The 20,642-nt window shown below is 49.4% G+C and overlaps 1 protein-coding gene and 1 pseudogene across 1 annotated transcript; one reads left to right on the plus strand and one right to left on the minus strand.

Annotated features, from left to right (window-relative positions):
• Window positions 1-2,467: 2,467 nt before the first annotated feature.
• On the minus strand, window positions 2,468-17,488 carry LOC119107645 (amino acid transporter AVT1B). The gene is made up of 8 exons (XM_037231158.1): window positions 17,380-17,488; window positions 12,634-12,898; window positions 11,782-11,950; window positions 7,963-8,142; window positions 7,099-7,343; window positions 6,015-6,224; window positions 3,378-3,573; window positions 2,468-3,113 (listed from the first exon to the last, which is right to left on the minus strand). The coding sequence occupies exons 2-8, from the start codon at window positions 12,821-12,823 to the stop codon at window positions 2,969-2,971; spliced, it is 1,335 nt and encodes a 444-aa protein (XP_037087053.1). The 5' UTR covers window positions 12,824-12,898; window positions 17,380-17,488; the 3' UTR covers window positions 2,468-2,968.
• On the plus strand, window positions 10,580-10,947 carry LOC119107647 (histone H2B.3-like; annotated as a pseudogene).
• Window positions 17,489-20,642: the final 3,154 nt, after the last annotated feature.

Raw genomic sequence — 20,642 nt, forward strand, 5'->3', positions numbered from 1 at the left:
CTCCCCCCCCCCCCGCCTGCGGTTTTCTGGGGATACCAATGCGGCATGTTGTGCAATCTCGCTCAAATCTTTGGTAGTCTCTGGGGCATCCACTGCACGCGTGTTAACACGCAAAGAAGTGTCCCTGGCAATTACGGTTTCAGAGAAGCGATGTTTTTTATGAGCACTACAAGATCATTTAAGGCCGGCGAGTACGGCGGGAGCAAGCGATGATTCCGCAGACCGCGCGAGGAGGGTTGGCACTGTTACATGAACAAAACCCTACATTATAAGTATAGGCTCCAAACAGATCAAACAACGTCATTGTACTCATAGTTAAGCAGAGAACACACCTCTTGATATTCCATGTCACAACACTGCATGCTTTCGTATATATGAACATGCCAAGCTGATGTTTGGTTTTCAGGAAAATTTGGCCTTGGCCTTATCTAATGGAGTCTGTTAACAGCAGAGTACTTCTTACCAATCACGAGATCTCGTAAAAGACAGTTCACTGTTTGTCTTTGCGAGGTTATAGCTCTCTTGGTTTGCAAACGTCAAGGAATCCCCCAACCCAACCCAACCCATTAGTCCGCGTTACAAAACCGGCGAACCAGGGTATGGATTAAAGTTGTTGTCTGCCATCCTTTTTTGCTTATTTACGCGTGCTGGTGCAACAATCTGCATTTCAATCTGTAGCAATCTGCATTTGTTTGTAGTTTCCACACAAACTATATTTATTTCTACCATCAATGTAAGTTGCACATAAGGCAGGCTGTCTGTTTTCACAACCCGTATTTAAATGTATACAGTGATTGCACTAGTGGTTCCATCGGGACAATTTTTACAATGTTTTGCTAGCAACAGCAGTAATAAAATATGCCCATCTGCATCCACGCAATGTCATGCTCACAGGTGCAACGAAAGCATGCATATGAATGAGCGCTGCAGAATCAATGGCTTCCAGAGCTTTCCTGGTGCAGTAGGTGTGCTATCATCAGGAAATAGCCAACATTGTCCTCAGAGACGAACAAATGTCAAACTTTTACTGACCTCATGGGGTAGTTCTACCGCCATACCATAAAACCTCCTGCTATTTGAAGTAAAACTCTTCGTGGAGGGGGCATGACAATGAAACCAGTACCCCCCCCCCCTCCCGCTCCTCATTGCCTACATTTGCTACACCAACCCACCCTCACTTGTATTGCCTTCCGGTAGCCTACATCATTGGCTATCATGTGGATTTCCGGGAAACAAGATTCATCTCAGCAAAAGGTTGAGCTGTGACTAATCGCTAAATGCTATTAAAACCTTGAAAACATCGCTGAAATAATTGCATTCCAAACAGGGGCATATTTTTAAGACAGGTTTGGGAGCAGTGAAAATTATGCAACTTACCCCCAAAGTATGGGTGTCTCCCAGAGTAGCGCACTTCACAAACCTAGAGAGAGAGTCGGAGCCCTGAACTGAATAAAAAGTGGGGACACCCCTGATTTGAAGATCTATGTCACTGGTAACCATTTTCAACCAGGACAAGAATAAAAATGACATGATTAGCATTTCAGAACTGTTATCACCCTCTGTTACTCCCCTTCATGAGGAGTGCCATCAGACTTCAACTACAAACCCACGGCTCTTTTCAAAAGGGGGAAGGCTGGTCGCTTGTGACTGCTTCAGTGAGTCAACAGCCTTTTCGGTGCTTTGAAAAAGCAGTTTGGATAATCCCAGGTCAATTGCTACCTTGATCGAATCATCCCGCCGACTTACTCTAAACTTTCAATGCCTCTCGTCGCTGAGGACAGGATGCTGAATTGTGGCACGGCCACCGCAGTAAGCAAGGTCAAAAATTATACCCTAGGCAGGCATTCATGACACTGCATTGCAAATGTCACTCGCGAAATTGCAGTGCATTGAAAGTCACCACCCACGTCATATCAATCACATCGCAACGGTTGAAACATCCCATTGCGGCCAGATGAATCCCCATATGTAGATTGTTTCCATTATTTTCTTCTGTCTTGTTTGGGACACCGAGAGTCAGTTGTTAAAAACAGCGAGTCGGCTGATCGGCCGGGCCATTGGAAATACACTGGTTTGTCGCCGTCCTGTCATCGAGTCGACCGACCAACTACAAATCGTAGGATATTTTTGTCGCCGGATTGGAATGAAGCCTAGAAAAGATACCAGAGTGCCGTAGAGTACGGTAAAGAGTCCTTACGGAAACGTTTGCTGGCGTTGTGTGGCAGGATGTATTACCATGGAAGAGTAATATCTACGCGTGAAGACCTCATATTGTGTTTTGCATAGTGTGCTATATCATTCCATCTTGCCCGTCACTCAAATTTGCTGTCCAAACACATTTTTGGCGCCAAGGTTCGCGTGAATATACACATTTTTGTCGCCGGCCTTATCCACCAAGTCGGCAGGTTTTACCACCCCTGCACACTGCCATCCATCTCCAGCGCCATGTCGCGGCTACAAAAGTCACAATCCGACAGTCGCATTTATTAAAAAAAAAACATCATACTAGTGTATAAATGTGTTGACCCGCGACATGCTCGTGTTGTTGCATGTAACGAGGCATGTAGCCAAGCGGGCAGCAGTTGCACATCAGAAGCTAGAGCACAGTGGATGCAAATCGGTCACAACCTAAGACCCAGTTGACGCCATGTCTTTCAAGAATGGCCCTCAGTTCTCAGTTGATGTGGATCAAGCAGAAACCGGATCTCAGTTGATATGAATCGGGTTGGAGTTTTATCTCAGTTAATATGGAGCATGCACGGCAGCCTTAGCTCAACTACAGCAAAACAAGGCGAGAGATGGACCTCAGTGCATGTGAATGCGGTCCAGGAGCAGTACCTCTGTTGATGTCCCGTAGTCAAAAACCCTTACAACTCATTTGATGTGGCTCAGGGCAGGAGGTGAGGACAATTCGGTGCTGATCAGTCAGGCGGAGTTCGGTGAATCAGGCGTGCTGTATGGCTATAGCTCAGTTGATATGGATCAGGCAGGAGCTGGCGATGGAGTCCGGATCCAGGATGTCGGCGATGGCTGAGTAAGTTGAGATGATCCCGCAGCCAGTGGCGACCAACACGATTTCCACCAGCAGTATCTTCTCCCAAACGGGCACCTCGCTGGAAATACAACAATTCAGTCTGGGTTTGGCCGGTCAAGACAGCACCGCACATTCCAAGCGTCTCATGTGCTTGGTGTGCTCAAAATGCGCTCGGTGCGCTTGCGGTTGCCCTTACGCCTGGGTTGTAATTGAGTTGCCTTGTGGCATAAAGTAACGGCAATACCACCAAAAGAGCTATCATGTCATTTGCTTCAATGAGACCATTGAGGAAGACGAGCAACAGCAATACAGGCCGCCGTCATCCGCTGTCCCTATAACTTACATACGCTTCCACTTGCCGCCGTCGGTGTTCGAGGCGAGGCGCAGGTAGAGAATGGGCGGCATGACGAACGTCATGAGCGTGAGTGCGCTGGCGCCGATCAGGTTCAGCACCTTGGAGAAGCTGGGCACCGTCTCGCCGATCAGCACGTTCACCGCCATCATAGCCGTGCGGAACAGCACGCGGCGCACGCCAAACTCTGCCGACACACAGAGAGGCGGCACAGGTCCATCATTATAGCTGCGCCAGTTGTAACAATTAGCAGTCATCATCGTTCAGGGTAAAGCAGTTATCACCCCGAATCTTGTTGTTATAATGCTAATACAAAATATGTGGCATGGTGTGAGCCTGCGCACAAGTGTTGTCTTTTGTTATTTTTCCGGCGTCACATCTGCATGGCTAAATGAATCTGGAATAATGCTGTCATCTCACTCCATACGACCAACGATGACTCTAAATGTAGGCAACAGCGTTGCAATAATGGTGCAATGTAGTCACGAAGACATTAAGACATAAAGACATAAAGACACCTGGCCAACAAAGCGCCACGAGGGCCCAACGACGTTGGCCTACCACAGACTTCGCACACATCCTGAGAACTAATATTACTACCTGAACTGTCAAAATCCTGTTATACACAACATCTTAACACCGATAGAACTTGTCCAAGCGATTTTTAAATCCTGCCAGAGAGGGACTTCCTACAACTTGGTTTGACAGTCCATTTTAACGATTCACTAAGAGTTGACTAAATGACACCTGCCTCTTTATAGTTAAGTCTTAATATCTATCAGATCCACTCTACCTCTACGATATTTCAGTGAATTCAACTCCAGGCTCCAAGTCCAAGCTATCCTTGTATTCTAAGTCGCTAATCTCATCCATCATCCTAGTTGCTTTTCGCTATACTCTTTCCAGGCTATCTATTTATTTTTCGAAGCATAGGGACCAAACCTGTGCACAAACCTCTAGGTGTGGTGCGACATCAGCTAAGTACAATTTTTGGCCGAATTCCTACTCTTGTACCAGATATTCCTGTTTAAAAGGCCCAGCATCCGACCTGCCTTGCTCCTAATAGCCACACATTGCTTTTCAGCCTAGAAATCCCTGGAAATGATGTTCTCTATGCCCTTTTCTTCCTCGATTTTGCCTAACAACTGGACTTCCATTTTATAGGCAATGCCCTCACTGTCAAAACTGTCGAAATACATTACCATACACTATCATAATGCAGCGACATCAGCCACAGAGAAGCTCAGTTAACTAGTTTCTCTAAGTCAAGCTGAATTTGGTTCACTTGGTCGGTATTTTTCGACACCCCTACCAATTCAATATCGTCAACAAATGCTGGAACCTTACTCTCTAATCCTATCTAACTATGTATCTTAAAAATGATAAATAGCAAAGAACCAAACATCGCTCCCTGTGGAGCCGCACTCTCAACTGTTCGGGAGATCTTATTCCTATTTTCTGCAGTTAGGAGGCCTGTAACTTCTGATACTTTTTGGCTCCTTCATTCAATATCGGTACAGCATTAGCATTGCGCCAGTTTTCGGGTACTTCCGAGAAATGCAATGGCCTATTAAATACATACGTTAGAGGACAAGCTTAACTACTAGCGCATTCACTCACCACTACCATATATCTGGCCATGCCCGGCCACCGATGACCTCGATTATCTTCAAGGTGTCCCTTACTGCAATCCTTGCTACTTACTCCTTACTACTTACTACTTACTACTAGTATCCTTCGCCCACCATCAAGTCTTCTAGACTGTTTTCCGTAAGATTTTGTATTTTACCAGAGAGATCACGCAGTCTTCTTTGAAGAACAAAAAACTGCAAAAGTGAGTACTGCGAGCATCTACGGTGTCCCTGTTCTCCACAAGTAACTTTTCATCTTCCTCCAGCGGGGCCACAGAAGATCACTTATATTTGAATTTGCAACAGCAAAAAAAAATTAACATCGCTAGAGCAAGTGTCTGTTAGCCAAATTTCTGATACACTTTTGGCCACCCTAATTCCCTTCTTTAACTTTTTCGTAGCAACGCTATACACTGCCTTGTTGCCTTCTGTGCTCAGCACTTTTTGCCTACCATATACCGCCTTTTTCACCGCCATCACATCGCGTACTGTCTGTACTAACTATGGGAGTTTCCTTTAACTATTTTCTCCCATTTTCTAAACGATTCGTAAACACTTCCCACATCCTTCCCACACATTCCTTTTGTTTCGAAAAAAATTGGGAGAAAACGAAGGCCTGCAGATAATCAGTGGGAGGAAAACAAAACGGCAACGTCCTCTTTTCATAGAAGCATGACACTGCCCGCAACGCGATCGCATCTAGTTGAACATGATGTGATAACCTTGTCTACACACATAAAGCCTGACTTCAAGAAATGACGCACATTTTCGACATCGCATTATCACATAGGGAGTATCATCTTGAGAGCTTTTGCCTTCTGCACCAGCGCCTATTGCATGCCCTTGACTTCTGCGTTAAAGAGGCAACATCTTCGAAGTGACCGAGCAGCGGTAGTACTTCCAGCCAATCGTGTGCACAGCACGACCCGTTGAGCCAATGACGGGCCGAGGCGATGCACGCAGCCGATTGGTCGCCGTGAGCGCGGCGGTCGCTGACCTGGCGGGATGCCAATGCGTTGCTCCAGCTCCTGGTAGACGGGACTGATGACGCTGAGCAGCGACGCCGACAGGTTCAACATGAACAGCACCTGGGCGGCGGTCTTCAAGAAGCCGTCCGGCGTCAGCGAGTTGATGAGGTCCGCGTCCAGCTGATCGCCCAGCGCCAGGTAGCCCAGCAGTGTCATCGGGAAGTACATCATTAACAGCGCTGTAGACAGGCGACGCTTGATTTCATGTAGGAAAATGGCTATGTTTGGGGCTAACGCCGGGGCAGTGCTGGCACTTGGACAACAGTCTGAACAGCTCATTTAAAATCGAAGCAATCTGGTTTGTACCGCGCCGTTGTTTATTTCATTGACCCGGAAGGTTTAATGCAGTCAAAATATGCAGTTCACAGCCTGGAATCATTGCAACTGACACCGATGATGAATATAATTATTTTACGATTGCTTCATCTCAAGCTGTACAGCTGGAACTGTGTGGTGCTGAGCAGCGGCTGCTACTTAGAATCGATTATCAACGAATGGGCCCTGTTCCCTCTTTTCCTCACGTTAGAAAACAGTAAAACCGACCTGGGATTTTAGATTTACCAAACGGTTCTTGTACTCCGAGTTTTTGCTCCATTCACCTCGCCTCAGTGTCCTCGTGCCATGCAAACCGAACTCTCGCTATCAAGAGTGGCATGACGGCACCGGCGACAGTTGCTGGTGTGCTATTTGTGAGCATTTTCGCGCCGTGCAGGAGCGACAGCGGGTAATTCCGCGGAATCGGCTCGTGAATTCGCGTCGCTGTGAGTCGAGAGAGCCATGATCTCTGAGTGCGCCCGCAAGTCCCTTATCTTATACGCCTTTGTCTGCATAAGACTCATGCTCGTGATTCCGGGCCAACAGAACCGCTCATCCATGAAGGCCTAGAACTCTGGCTTAGCTTTGAGGGTTTGTGACAGATTAGTAGCTCAGGTCGCTCAGCGTCGCCATACCCCGCTGGTCGGGGCATGATGCGAAACAACACTCCCGCTGATCGCGGCATGAGACGAAACGGCACGGCCCGCAAGTGGCCGTGATCACATGTTTATCACTAACCTGCAAAGCCGTAGAAGACGCTCTTGCTGAACGCGCTGCGGTCGGCCATGTCGTTCTGGATGGTCGGGAAGGAAGAGGCACCCCCGAAGGCGAACAAGATGCTGGCCATACCGAGGAAGAGCGTGCCGAAAGTCGGAGACTCATGTGTGGCGTTGACCACAGTCACCGAATAATGCATGCTTAAGTGAATGAGGATGCATAGCCAGGCGAGCACTGTGGATGCCAGGGCGGTGACGCCGATAAACCTGTGAGGAAAACAGATCACGATGATCGACTATCAGGGTGGGCTAACTGAAGCCAGACTTGGGATCACGCGGGTGGTGGTAATGCCATGCGCGTTTTTAGGCGGCCGCGCGGACTTAGCTAAAGGATTCCCGAAGAGCATGCTGAATCTGATAGCATAAATATCCTCTATGCCAATAAACGTCAGAAAGGACATCATTTTTCAAGACGGGTTTTGCATGAAGTGGAAAATGTCATTAGAAAACCATGCCGTGAGGACACGTGAACGCCTTATTTTTGTTCGAGTTGTCATTTGATTTCACGCTATTTTTGTTCCAATTGTTACACGATTTTGCATTAGTTTTTCAAATTGTTGCACGAGTTAACATTTTTTCTAAATCTGCTAATGCTGTTCAGCACTTGAATCCCATCAATCCGAGTACTTTTACAACTCTCCCGTCCAGTCCGTTGCAATTTATGGATTTATGTGACACCGGCCACTTTAATTGCCCTATTCACTTGGCGTGTCAAAGACGGCAGGCCAGAAAACATCAGCGTTTTGCTAAAACGTGTAAAAAAACGCGAACGCATTGTCGTACGTTTCTGGCTCAACCAATCAAGCTCTGAAGACTGCGATCTTACCAGAAGTCCTTAGGCGATCCGAGGAAGGAGCAGGGACAGAGTACACCGGCTACCACGAGGATCCAGTAACAGTTGATCATGGTGGAGCCGGCCAGATCCTGCAGTAGCTCGGCCGACAGCAGCACGTACACGATGCTGCCGCCGAACTGGTTCAGGAAGATGCCCACTGATGCCAGCAGTCTGTGTGCACAACAGGCTGTCCCCGTAATGCGATTTATTGCCAAGACTGGGTCTGGGGGCAAGGTCTGAGCTGAGCCCGCTCCGATACACTGCCAAAGCCGGGTCTGGGTGTTTGGTCTGGGCTCCGCCTGCTCCGATACACTGCCAAAGCCGGGTCTGGGTGCTTGGTCTGGGCTCCGCCTGCTCCGATACACTGCCAAGGTTGGGTCTGGGTGCTTGGTCTGAGCTCCGCCTGCTTCAGCATTGGGCTTCCAATGCCGGAGGGCGGTATCATAGTTCAGTACAGACCGTCATTTATATATATATATATATATATATATATATATATATATATATATAGCCGAGACGCTTTGCTCTGTTGCTACCGGTGCTGAAACAAGAACCAATGACGACTACAATGGCAATAGTAGCGATATCTTAAAGGGGATGTTCCACATTTTGTATTGGGTTTTGAACTGAAATAGCCATACTGGGGAGCATTTGGTGCATTTCACAGCCCTGCCCTCCTTGTGGCCTAAGCCATGCTAGCTACTGAGGCACCGGTCCGCGGAGATGTGCTGAATTTTTCGGGGAGATTACTTTAATGTCACTCAGACATCCATGAACCCATATTAACGTCGTTGAAATATGTATGCAAATAAATATGAATGTAGATATATATATATATATATATATATATATATATATATATATATATACATATATATATATATATATATATATATATATATATGCATATGCACAGGTTCGTGCTATGCACGAACCTTTGCATATGCTATGTATGAGATGTTATATAAGAGGTATGTACGTGTGCTACGCGCGCGTACATATCTCGTAAATATTGATAAAACAATATATGTTCGCATATACTCTCATGACAAAGTTATACGTAACCATAAAACATTATGTTCATCCCGGACCGGAACAGTTTCTGAGCATAATAGCACGCCGTTTGCTCCAAACAACAAAGACGTTTCGTATGAGGCATTTATAACCACCATGTTATTCGACGCGGCGCGCGATAGCGTCATCATTCGCCGTGCATGGGAAGAATAGTGAGCCAAATGGCATGGTTTGTCATCGCCAGCGAAGCATGCGGGATGTGGAAACGATGTCAGGTCTCACGCGCTGCCGCCGGCGGCTGCGCTGACGCTGGGCTCGAGTGTGTGGACACACTGTTATCGCAGAGCGGAGGCGATGCGCATGACGCTGCACGGTGAGGGGGGCTGGCGGCGGCTCGCCACCCCCAACACAATCTCACGTGGATTGAAGGCTGCGCCACAGCTTGCTCAAGCTAGGCGGCGGGTCATGTTGCAAGGCTGTCAAACTGAGCGGAGTGGGGCGAATGTGACTCCGCCGGCGTCTGCTGCCAGTACATGCCGAGCAGTCCGGCCCCTGCCAGTGACCCATATAGGGAGGTAGCCAACTGACCGCCAGTGACCCGTACGGGGAGGTAGCCAACTGACCGCCAGTGACCCGTATAAGGAGGTAGCCAACTGACCGCCAGTGACCCGTATAGGGAGGTAGCCAACTGACCGCCAGTGACCCGTACGGGGAGGTAGCCAACTGACCGCCAGTGACCCGTACGGGGAGGTAGCCAACTGACCGCCAGTGACCCGTATAGGGAGGTAGCCAACTGACCGCCAGTGACCCGTATAGGGAGGTAGCCAACTGACCGCCAGTGACCCGTACGGGGAGGTAGCCAACTGACCGCCAGTGACCCGTACGGGGAGGTAGCCAACTGACCGCCAGTGACCCGTACGGGGAGGTAGCCAACTGACCGCCAGTGACCCGTACGGGGAGGTAGCCAACTGACTGCAGGATCGCTAGGCGCTGGCAGTGAAGCCAATTTATGACCGATTGTGTTTGGGCAAAGTAATGCTCTGTACAGTGTATCGAAATTCGTGATGGAAGAATCAAGCATGAAGTTACGCGTATATACAGACACGGCATGTACATATTGGTAACCAGCAAAGTAGGAGAGTCAAAGTGTGTGGAAGTGGACTTTTTAAAAATGCATTGACCTAGGTCTTATCATAGAATTTCACGAAAATGTAGACTAGGCCAGCTGCCGCCCCCTTCCCCCTAACATTCCACTTTTGTTTTTACATGGACGATGGCAGCGGAGCAGCGTTCATTGCTTCAATCGATAAAAACAGGCTTAGGACAATGAGCCGCTTAGCCAAGAGCGTGGCAGTGGAAGCCACGTGATGCCGGGTCGCTTTGCTCTGCGTGTGGTATCGTAACGATGGTGAGACAAAAACCAATGATGATGACTACAGTGGCAATAGTAGCAGCATCTTAAAGGGCGTGCTCCACATTTGTATGGAGTTTTGAACTGAAATAGGTATACTGAAGGTAATCTGGTGCAGTTCCCAGCCCTACCCCCCTTATGACCTTAACCATGCTACTGATCGCTGCACCCCGGCAAGCAAGCATGCCGCCCAAGAGAACTGGAAATGCCGCGAAGAAAGTCGGCAAGGCCCAGAAAAACATTGCCAAGGGAGACAAGAAGCGCAGGAAGAAGAGGAAGGAATCGTACGTCATCTACAACTACAAGGTGCTCAAGCAGGTGCACACGGACACCGAAATCTCGTCCAAGGCCATGAGCATCATAAACTCGCTCGTCAACGACATCTTCGAGTGCATCGCTGCCGAGGCCTCTCGCCTGGCCGGTTATAAGTGGTCGACCATCACGTCGCGAGGGATCCAGACGGCCGTGCGTCGCTGCTGCCCGGCGAGCTGGCCAAGCACGCCGTGTCGAAAGGCACCGAGGCCGTCGCCAAGTACACGAGCTGCAAGTAAGGCGCCCCGTGCATCTTTGCTGATCATATCATTATCATCACCATTATCATCGCGTGATCGGCGGGAAAACCTAGCCGAGAGCCTAACCGAGCTAATGAGCCACTGGCCTGCGAAGATGTGCAGACTATTTCGGGGAGACTACTTTAAGGTTATTCAGGCATCCATGACACCGTAAGAGCGTCATTCAAATTTTGCCATTCCTTGGGACGTGCGGCGACCGCGCCCAAGAAAAATATAACTGTCAATTCGCTCATATCTAGCGTTCGTGAGCACAATTTCCAGATATAATGGCCGTCGCTTGGCCCTTAATGGTCTGCTCTGTTCTTAATCAATGTACGATGACGTATTTAAACAATGACGTATTGAGGAGCATATTTACTGAACAGAGAATTTGCGCCGTCTAGAGCAGTCTTTCACCCTTAAAAGTATACCAAAAATTGAAAGTAAGCTTATTTCATTATATCTGATGCTTGCTTTGATATTTTCAAATGTGGAACACTCCCTTTAGCACATATGCGACAAATAGAGCCAATTTCAACTACCCGGTACTGGCAACCATGTGGCCGGCACGGTTACGCGGGCAAATCTCCGTTCGCGTGCCAACGACCAGTCCCACCAAGATTTCATATATGTCTTTCCTTCCAGAACATGCTGCGAGACACGAAATGACCAAATGTGTCAACCTTCACAAGCGGGAACTCAGCCAGACTGATATAAATCCCACTGCGTTGCATGGTAAGACATAAATAAGAGTCGCTGATTCATCCCGTCCGTCTCCTTCAAGAATTCGTTGTCACTTGTGATATTTCTTTGTAGAATTCGCCCTGACCTCACCTGACCCTGCGGCCGTACGCCCTGTAGGCGATCTCCGGGTAGGGAGCGCGCACCTGGCCACGCAGCTCTGGGTAGCGCTCCTCCACGATCAGCCAGCAGCGCGACAGCACCACGCCACAGTAGGCGGAGTTGACGCCGAAGTAGACGAGCAGGGCCAGGCCGATGTAGCCTGGCGGGGCGCACCGGAGGACGGTCAGTGGAGGCTGTGGCGGGGCCCAGAGAGGTGGTCCCACGAGTGCTGGTAGTGGTGACTCTTTTGTTGAGACCTACGAGCAGGTCAGCCGGCTCAGAGAATATCTAGCCTCACCGCCACTTCAGCAGCTACTTCACCAGGAAGGCTTATCATCGGCATGTTAACACGGGAGAGAATCTGGACGTATCTAGACGTATCAAGCTCCCAGTAAGCCTTGAAGTGCTCGATGTCCATCGCCTAGACAAACTAGACATGCATCAGATAGCGCTCGCGCGCGCGCGCCCACACACACACACACACACACACACACACACACACACACACACGCACGCACGCACGCACGCACGCACGCACGCACGCACGCACGCACGCACACCAAAACACACACACACACGCACACCAAAACACACACACACACACACACACACACACACACACACACACACACACACACACAAACACACACACACACACACACACACACACACACACACACACACACACACACACACACACACACACCAAAACACACACACACACGTGCACACATTTTCGGACGCGCATTGACCCATTACCCTCCAGCATATGAAGCTCATTCCGACCTCCAGGCATCAGCCAGATGACAGAGTCTGGCTTAGCTGGGCTCGGGGCCGGCGCACCTGTGAGCCGGACCGAGTTGGCCAGTGCCAGCATGCCGCTGCCGGCCAGGGTGCCGGTGATGAAGACGGACGCCAGTAAGGTGCTGATGCCGCCGGCTGGGACCGCCGGCGGTGCTATGGAGCTGCTGCCGCTGCTGCCGCGCCCGCGGTGGTCCTTACCGCTGCTCGCGGTACTGCTGACGGTCGACATCTCCTCTGCCCTGGCTCGGGACGACGACGGGACCGCGATGTCCGCTGTTCGAGCGGGTGAAGCGACCGGCGTATGCTGCCGGCGGGGGGGTGGGGGGCGGCGTCAGGAAGCGGCAGCGGCCGGTGTCAGGGAGCGGCAGCAGCAGCCACCCCTTTAGGAGACCCGGCGCGAGACAAAGCGGACGGGCAGCCAAAAGCAGCTTGTCGGGCAGCAGATAAGGTGTGACTATAACTCATTCACCATATGGGTCATTTCCATGTTAATTCGGCTGAGGCCGCTCCTTGCGCTCTCCGATTTCGATGGAACTTTGCACGAATAGAACACTTTGTATAAAACAATCAAACGGCAATTATTATCCTCGTCTGACATATACCATATGGGTCGGAGCCACAAGACATGCAGTGCTCACACGCTCTTAGTGAATCAGCGGCCAGCAATATACAAAACGTTGCATAGAACTAGCATAGGTTAATGTTTTTGGCACGGGCAATCCCCCTCCCCCTTGTGGGCTCCGAAGTGTTCCATTGGATCCGAAGAACCGAACAAACGTAGGAATTTTAACGTGAGACGTAACGAAATTGGACGTCTTTGGGCCCTTAAGCGACTGAGAACAGCCGCAGGCAAAAGTGAGGGCCCACGAGCAGACAAAAATAATTGCTCGCTGATTTAAGCGGTGGTGCTTGGGAAAGTATTGAGTCTCATCTTGCCCACCAGAAGCCATAGCTCTTGCCAAGGCCTTATATGTCCACTTGTCGGGGCAATACGATCGCTAAGGAGCCTTCCACGCTGCCCTTATATTCTTTGCATTGCTCGAAAGGCCCTGCTCTGTCGTTGGGCGCTATGTGCCAACCGGTCGGGCACTCTTCAGCGATGAAGGGCCCTCCACGCATGCTTCTCATTCGCTCGAAAGGCTCTGTATGTTGTGGCCGTGGTCCCATATGTTAACTTTCCGGGGTCCTCTCGGCTTCTCAGGGGACCTTCATGTTGGTCTCGGGTTCATTTCATTTGGCAGGAGGGCCCCGCGCTATTTCTATTACACTTTAACGTACCAAGGCACTCAATGTTCAGCGGCCTCCTACTTTGTTCTAGGGCTCTTTTCACTCGGTCTTAAATATTGAGTGCCCTGCACTCTTGCCGGAGCCCGTTATTCCTTTCCGTCGACCTGTCTGGACACTGTTGATCGCACAGGGGTACGCCACATTAGTCTGGCTCTTCGTATTTGTTCGGAAGACTCTACGCTGTTGTCCAGGGCCCCACAGCTCATCCGCCAAGGCGCTCTCGATCGCTCGCGTGTATTTATTCCTGTACATTGGTCAAGGGTTGTTCCCGTTTGCTCGAAGGGCACTGGGCTCAGGCCAGATCCCTGCATGTCAACCTGCCACGGCGTTCACGGGCCCATCGTTCACGGGCCGACGCGCCGTCGGTCTTGGTTCTTTCCGTTCGCTCAGGGGACGCTGAGCTGTTGGCGGGAGCCTCCCGGCTGCCCTGTCATGACACCCTCGATCGCACTATCGCTCAGGTGCCGTCCCGGTCCTGGGTATTTCCATTTCATCAGAGACTACACTGTTGAAGGAGCCCTTCATGTTAATCGGCCAGGACGGTCTGTATCACTCCGAGACCCTCCACATGGGGCCCGGACTTTTCTGATAAAATCAGAAAGAGCTTACTCTGCTGACGAAAGCCCAGCACATGCTTTGCGAGCGCCGGCACTGCCATCACACATGGCATCCCGCCTGCTCTTGTGCACGGGCCTAGCAATATCAGTCAACGTACGCAAGTCCGAGAACTATACGATAATGAGTTTCCTTGCCCCCTCAGTCCCAGAAAGCAAAGTCGGGATACGTTCGGATGAATTTGACGGACAACGGCCTGAAATAGTTTTGCGCGCCGTCAACGTCGTATGTGTCATTTCGGTTGTTATTGAATCCGTGCGCTCATTATACAGGTGCATCACGTTCGTAACTCATTTTGAATGTTGATATATGTTGTGCTTCTCCATTACAGCAAAAACAAAAACCCTGCACTAAGTCATTAGTCATCACTGATCACATCGACCGGCGGAGAAGCCTTGATGGGAGTGGTTGATACGACTCGTGAAGGTTTTTTTTACAAATAACTCTCCGGCATGTTGTGTAGTCGTTTCCAAATTTTCAGAAGCCTATTGTGGATTCACTGCGCGTTTTTTGACACCAGGAATGTTTCCCAGTTTTCCTGGTTTCGTAGCAACGAACATTTTTTGAGAAACACTGCACGGCGATTTACGGCCGGCGCAGGAGGCAGGCTGCAATGGACGGCGCCGCGAATGCGCGTGGCGGGCCGAAATTGTTGCATAAACAATGCACATATAAAAAAGTTAGGTTCAAAACATAGTAAACGCCTGCGCCTACTCAGATTTTTGTCGCCACGAGGTATGGTCTCGTATGTATGATATCGTTGACATGGGCTTAGGAACGTTTCAAAAAGTGTGGGGGGGGGGGCCAAGCTCAGGGCGTACTTCAGGGACTTTTTCTGGAAGGCAGGAAGGCAAGCCCATTGACTGGGAGGGGGGCGGGGGGGGGGTGAAGATGGAGGCTGCTATCGCACTTTATTCATATGTCATGGCTGTTTTGCTAGATATGCATCTAAAGCTATTTCTCACTAGTGCAAAATCTTGCCTATTCGACTCATCTATGTCACTCGTCAACAACGCTATTTGTTTCTTTTGTTTCACTAATCCATTTGCGTTACGAAAAATGGCGAATCAGGGCAAGGGTTGAAACGTCATTGCTGGAATGCGAAGGCTTTTGGAGAGAGAGCTCAAAACTCCAGGAGGCCCCACAACTTTGCGCGTCCCTTCCACTCTCAGCGTGACGAAATCCTGGATCCGTCGCTGGTTTGGGTATTTACTAGGGCCATACTGTTTTATCTAGCTTGGAAGTTACAAAATCGGCAAGCCAAAGTCGGTGTTTAGGCAGAGGTCAAAATACATAAACTAACGCGAGGAAATACATAAGCCGATATCACAACGGTGTTTCACCACCCCAAAAAACTTTCCAACGCCTTTATAAATGCAGTTAAGGGAGTATGCCAACTTGTTCTGCTTTTTACCTATTGTTAGATCGAACGCGTACGATTAGACCAGCAGTGCTAGTTTTGTGGAAATCCTTCTAAATGGCTCTTAAGTTTGATTTGAAGTAGCCGCTTGAGCAGGAGAAATCCATAGGACTCCCGGATCACCGCCATGCAACTAAAGCATTTTGTTTACCTTGTTTTTCCCAACGTGTGTGCTCCGTAATGTTTGCAACACAGTAAGCTGCCAAAATGCTTGTGCAGTAAATGCAAGGAGTCCTTGAAACATTCTGCATAGACAAAAAGAAAAGCGAACGTGAAGCCATTATCGCGTGAATTCAACGAAACGTTATGCCATGAATTTGATTTCTCCACTTTGTTGTTTGCCATAGTGGATCTTTTCTAAGCACACTCTGACTTTGGGAATGAGGGTACCACATGGTCTATGTGGCACACGGGTCCAAACTTCAACCAATGTGCTTCCCGGTAACAGGTCGTTGCCGTCCTCTGGGCCAATGAAAAATGCTCTTTAATTCGCGCCAGTGGAGGTGCCACGGCGTTTGTCATGACGACGGTGGTATAGCGAAGGAACACGGTGTTGTTAGAAAGCGTTGGTGGCGTAATTCGAACTCGAAGATAATTAAAATGTGTATCCTCATTATGTCTTGACGGTGCCGCAATGGCACTACCCAGGGCTATTATAAGACGCAGCTGGCCCTGAAATTTCACAAGAGCATGTTTTTGAAATATGCCCCACATGTGGGACGATCCATTTAAGTTATGTGGTTGGCATTGGAGAGGCATTCGATGGGCAAAAACAAAAACAGTAAAGCCAGGAACTCACGGCCTAGTACCGTCCGTCAAAAACCAGCCACATGTTACACTTAACAGCTTTCATGCATTAAACAGATAACATAAAATGCTTATTAAATTATGCTAAAGCTGTGTAATCATACTTCTGCGCATAGAGGTTTGAAGGTGTTCGATCAGTGGAAAAATGCAGTGATTTCCGCTAGTTTTTGGCCATACAAGTCACCAGCGACTGTAACTTGGCAACTGGTCATCTCTCTGGGGTGCTCTATTTGTATCAAGTTTTACCCAATTCGAATGTGTCTGCTTTTGATCGATTGGGCGTTGAATTGCTCGTATAATAACCCTGCGTGAAAAATGCAGTATAACGGATGTGACAAGCGGCCATACGAGCCTCACTGAAATCCGATATATCTTTAACTTCTACATTGAGGGACGCTTGTCACGGTTATGTTGCCACACTTACCTGTAACAGGTATGAGTTTTCGTAACCGCGACGACGCGTTAGTTGGTGACGTGGCGTCATCTACTTTGAAACGTGAAATATAAAAGGATCACGGTCAAATGATTCCTTCGAATGGTCCTGTGTTCATCAGCCACAAGCTGTCAAATCATCAATAAGCACATTTGGAAAGAAAGCGTTATCACGCAACGGTTATACTCATTTTGTATGACTATGTTTTCGGTGAGCTACTTACATAAAAACTATGAGCTGCCACAGGAGACACCAGCACACTGGTCGGCCACGTCAGCTGGGGACCCGAGCAGTGCGCTGCCGGACACGACCGAACGGCGGCTGCTTCACACGCTGCTTCGGTGAGCGGCGACTGCTGAGTGGCAGCGCAGCTGCTCCTCTTATCAGGCAGCTGGTCGAGTGGGCGGCCGTTTATGGGCTTTAAGTGCCGTGGGCAGGCTCAAAACGACGTTGACGGGGCACAGCGCGGCGCACCCGCGTGATAGTGGCGGGCCTGGGTTTTACCCTCGTCTTCTTCGGCAGCAGATAACAGAATTCACATTTCGCACAATCTAGCGAAGAATGTCGCCAGGCTGGGAAGCGGCAGAGCGGGCCTACCAAAGCTGAAGAAGTTGAATTTAACAAAATAGTCAACGCATGCAACTCTGCCGAACTTTTTTCGCACCCCTGTATTACGGATATTTATCAACTCACTTGTCTGTTAAGCGCAGCCAGCCAGGTAGAAATCATGCAATCATGTAAAAGCTCCGTGGTGCACTGGGTTCGCATGTCAAACGCTAATGAAACGCCAGAAAGACAATGTTTTCTTGGGTGGATAGCAGTACACAGGTTGTCAAAACCAAAATAGAAAAAACAAAATAAAAACATTAAATTTTAGCGGAAGAAGGCGGAAGGGATAATGGTGGATTGGGAGAAAAGTTGAAGCGGAAAAATCGAAGAATAAAAAGTTGAGAGGGTAAAAATTGACAGGGAAGAAAGTGAAATCTGAAAAAGCGGAGGGAAAAAATGTCAAAAGAATAAATGTCGTGAGGTTTAAAAAGGATATTCAGTTGAAAGCATGCAAACATGTAATTAAGAGGACTTTAGACAGAAGAGTGATCGGAATTTGATGTCTGTCACGAGGTAATCTCCCGGGTCACCCAGGTGCACTCTGGACCGCCCGCGCTCTTCCGGCAGCCCCTGCGGCTTCAGTCAGCCTTTGACTCGGGCCCCACTCGGCAAACTCCGCCGCCGTCAGTCAGCTTTTGAATCAGGACCCATTCGGCAAACTCCGCCGGTGTCAGTCTGCCTTCGACTCGGGCCCCACTCGGCAAACTCCGCCGGTGTCAGTCTGCCTTTGACTCGGGCCCCACTCGGCAGACTCCGCCGGTGACAGTCATCCTTCGACTCAGGGCCCCACTCGGCAAACCCGGCCGGCTTCAGCCTGCCTTCGACTCGGGCCTCACTTTGGTGAGCTCCGCCGGCGTCAGTCAGCCTTCGACTCGGGCCCACCCGCGCCCACTCGACAAACCCCGCCGGCGTCAGTCAGCTTTCACGCCTTTACGATCGAGCCATGCACAACACCCTGAGATAATCAGGTGACCGATGTGCTATGGGTGCTCTGCTAGCCTCTCTGCCATCTATGGCCATGGAAGCTCCATATGCAGTCATGGGCTGGGACCGTCGCGAGCAACGCGGCGTCCACGGTGTATGGCGTTGCCGCCGTCGCGAATTCTACGTTGTTTTTTGCTGAAAAACACGCACCTGGCTCCCGATGTTCGCTCCTGGTTACCATTTTCTGAGAATGGGATCTTTGATCCTGGTTTTCGCTGTTTTTATCATAATCCCCACTCTCTGATTCCTGGGTTACGTCAGCTTTTTTGCAAACACCACACCCTGGTTCCTGATTAGCTAGTTCTATCACTTTTGGAAGCTTGCCCCTCGTTTCCATTGGCCTTTCACAAAGCCACCAGAACCCAGTTTCTGCCTTCCGTTAGTTCCTTCACAAACATCAGTGCATGTCTCCCACCGGTTCATTCCCAAAGACCAGGCCGTGGTTCATGCCTCCCACTGGATTTGCACGAGCAGCAGACCCTGGCTTCAAAGTCCCAATGGTATACTCGATCCCAGTGTCTGCCTCTCGTTAGCTTCGTCGAGCACACCAGCTCAGGTTGCTATTTGACAGTTATGTACCAAGGAGGGATATGTGGTCCGTGCAAAAACGTGTGTTTCATATTCACCTCAAATATTTACAAGTGCTACATGCATAATATTAACCCATCTTTGTCGATGCGTACCGGCTACTTGCGATGATTTTAGGATAGATCCTAGTGCCTGCAGGCCCCCGTGACTTGATACTGGATCTTGGCACTTGCTCGAGTCTTGGGTTACTGCTCGATTTCCTGCCAGATCCCAGGCTGGATATCAATTCTTGCTGAATCTCAACATCATTCCAAGCTGGGTTTGGGCTCTTGCTGAACCTCGGCATCATATCAAGCTGGGTCTTGGCTCTTGCTGGATATTTGTGTTGACTGCAAGCCGAATCTTGGCTCTTGGTGCATTCCTTGGCTAAATGTCACGCTGAATTCTCGTTTCTGATGTTTCCTTCCGCGCCAGGCGAAATGATCCGGAGCCAGAAACTGTCTCCCGAGAAGAAATCTTAAAGATCAGGCATGTGTCTGCTTGCGGGGCAAAAATCTGACGGTCAGCCCTGTCAGAGGTTATTTATGCTCGGTACCATGCAACCCATCTTTCTTCATCACCGTTCTTTCTCTGCTCTGTCATGTACGCAATAGATTACACTTGCATGGACATATCGACTGGTAGGCTAGGACCATCGTTTTAGAGTAAATTACCTCAAACACAAGAAAGTTTTCCCCGCACGGTTATGCAACTGTTGATGCAGCAAAGTGCACCCAATGATAGACCGCCTTCTGAATTGTTTCCTGTATTTTTTAGCTGGCTTCCATCCCTTTTGGCCTTTGTCCCTTTGCGCTATTCTTCTTTTGTCTTCTCCATTTTGACTTCTATCCCTATCGACTTCCTGTCCGTTCATGTTTTATTTCTACTTCTATCTTTCATCGCTGTTGCCACATTGTCCCTTGACTTTTCCGATTCGACGTTTACTCATGCTGTCTTTTATTCCTGTTGACTTTTGGTCATTTTACCTTTTTTGTTAAAAACGTTAGGGGCATACTAGGACACGAAATGAGGACTGATAGTCCAAACGATTATTTCATCCCGGTTCCAATTTGCCCGGGATATTGGCCGCTGCCACATAGTCGGTTGAGAAATACCGGCATGTGTTCCGGTAGCCCAGTTGGTTAGAGAGCCTGCATTCCATTCCACCCATTCGTGGTGAGGTGGAGGGAGTCTTTAGGCGTTCGCCAATTGGCGCTGACAGATACTGCTCGCGTTCGGTGGCAGCGGCTGCGCTTAACGCCAGGTGACGTCAGAGGGGAGGCCGGACCGTGCCGAGCATTGCGGTGCGTAAAACTTCCGCCACCA

This window comes from Pollicipes pollicipes, unplaced genomic scaffold, assembly GCF_011947565.3.
Source record: "Pollicipes pollicipes isolate AB1234 unplaced genomic scaffold, Ppol_2.1 Scaffold_6686;HRSCAF=7923_pilon_pilon_pilon, whole genome shotgun sequence".
NCBI lineage: Eukaryota > Metazoa > Arthropoda > Thecostraca > Pollicipedomorpha > Pollicipedidae > Pollicipes > Pollicipes pollicipes.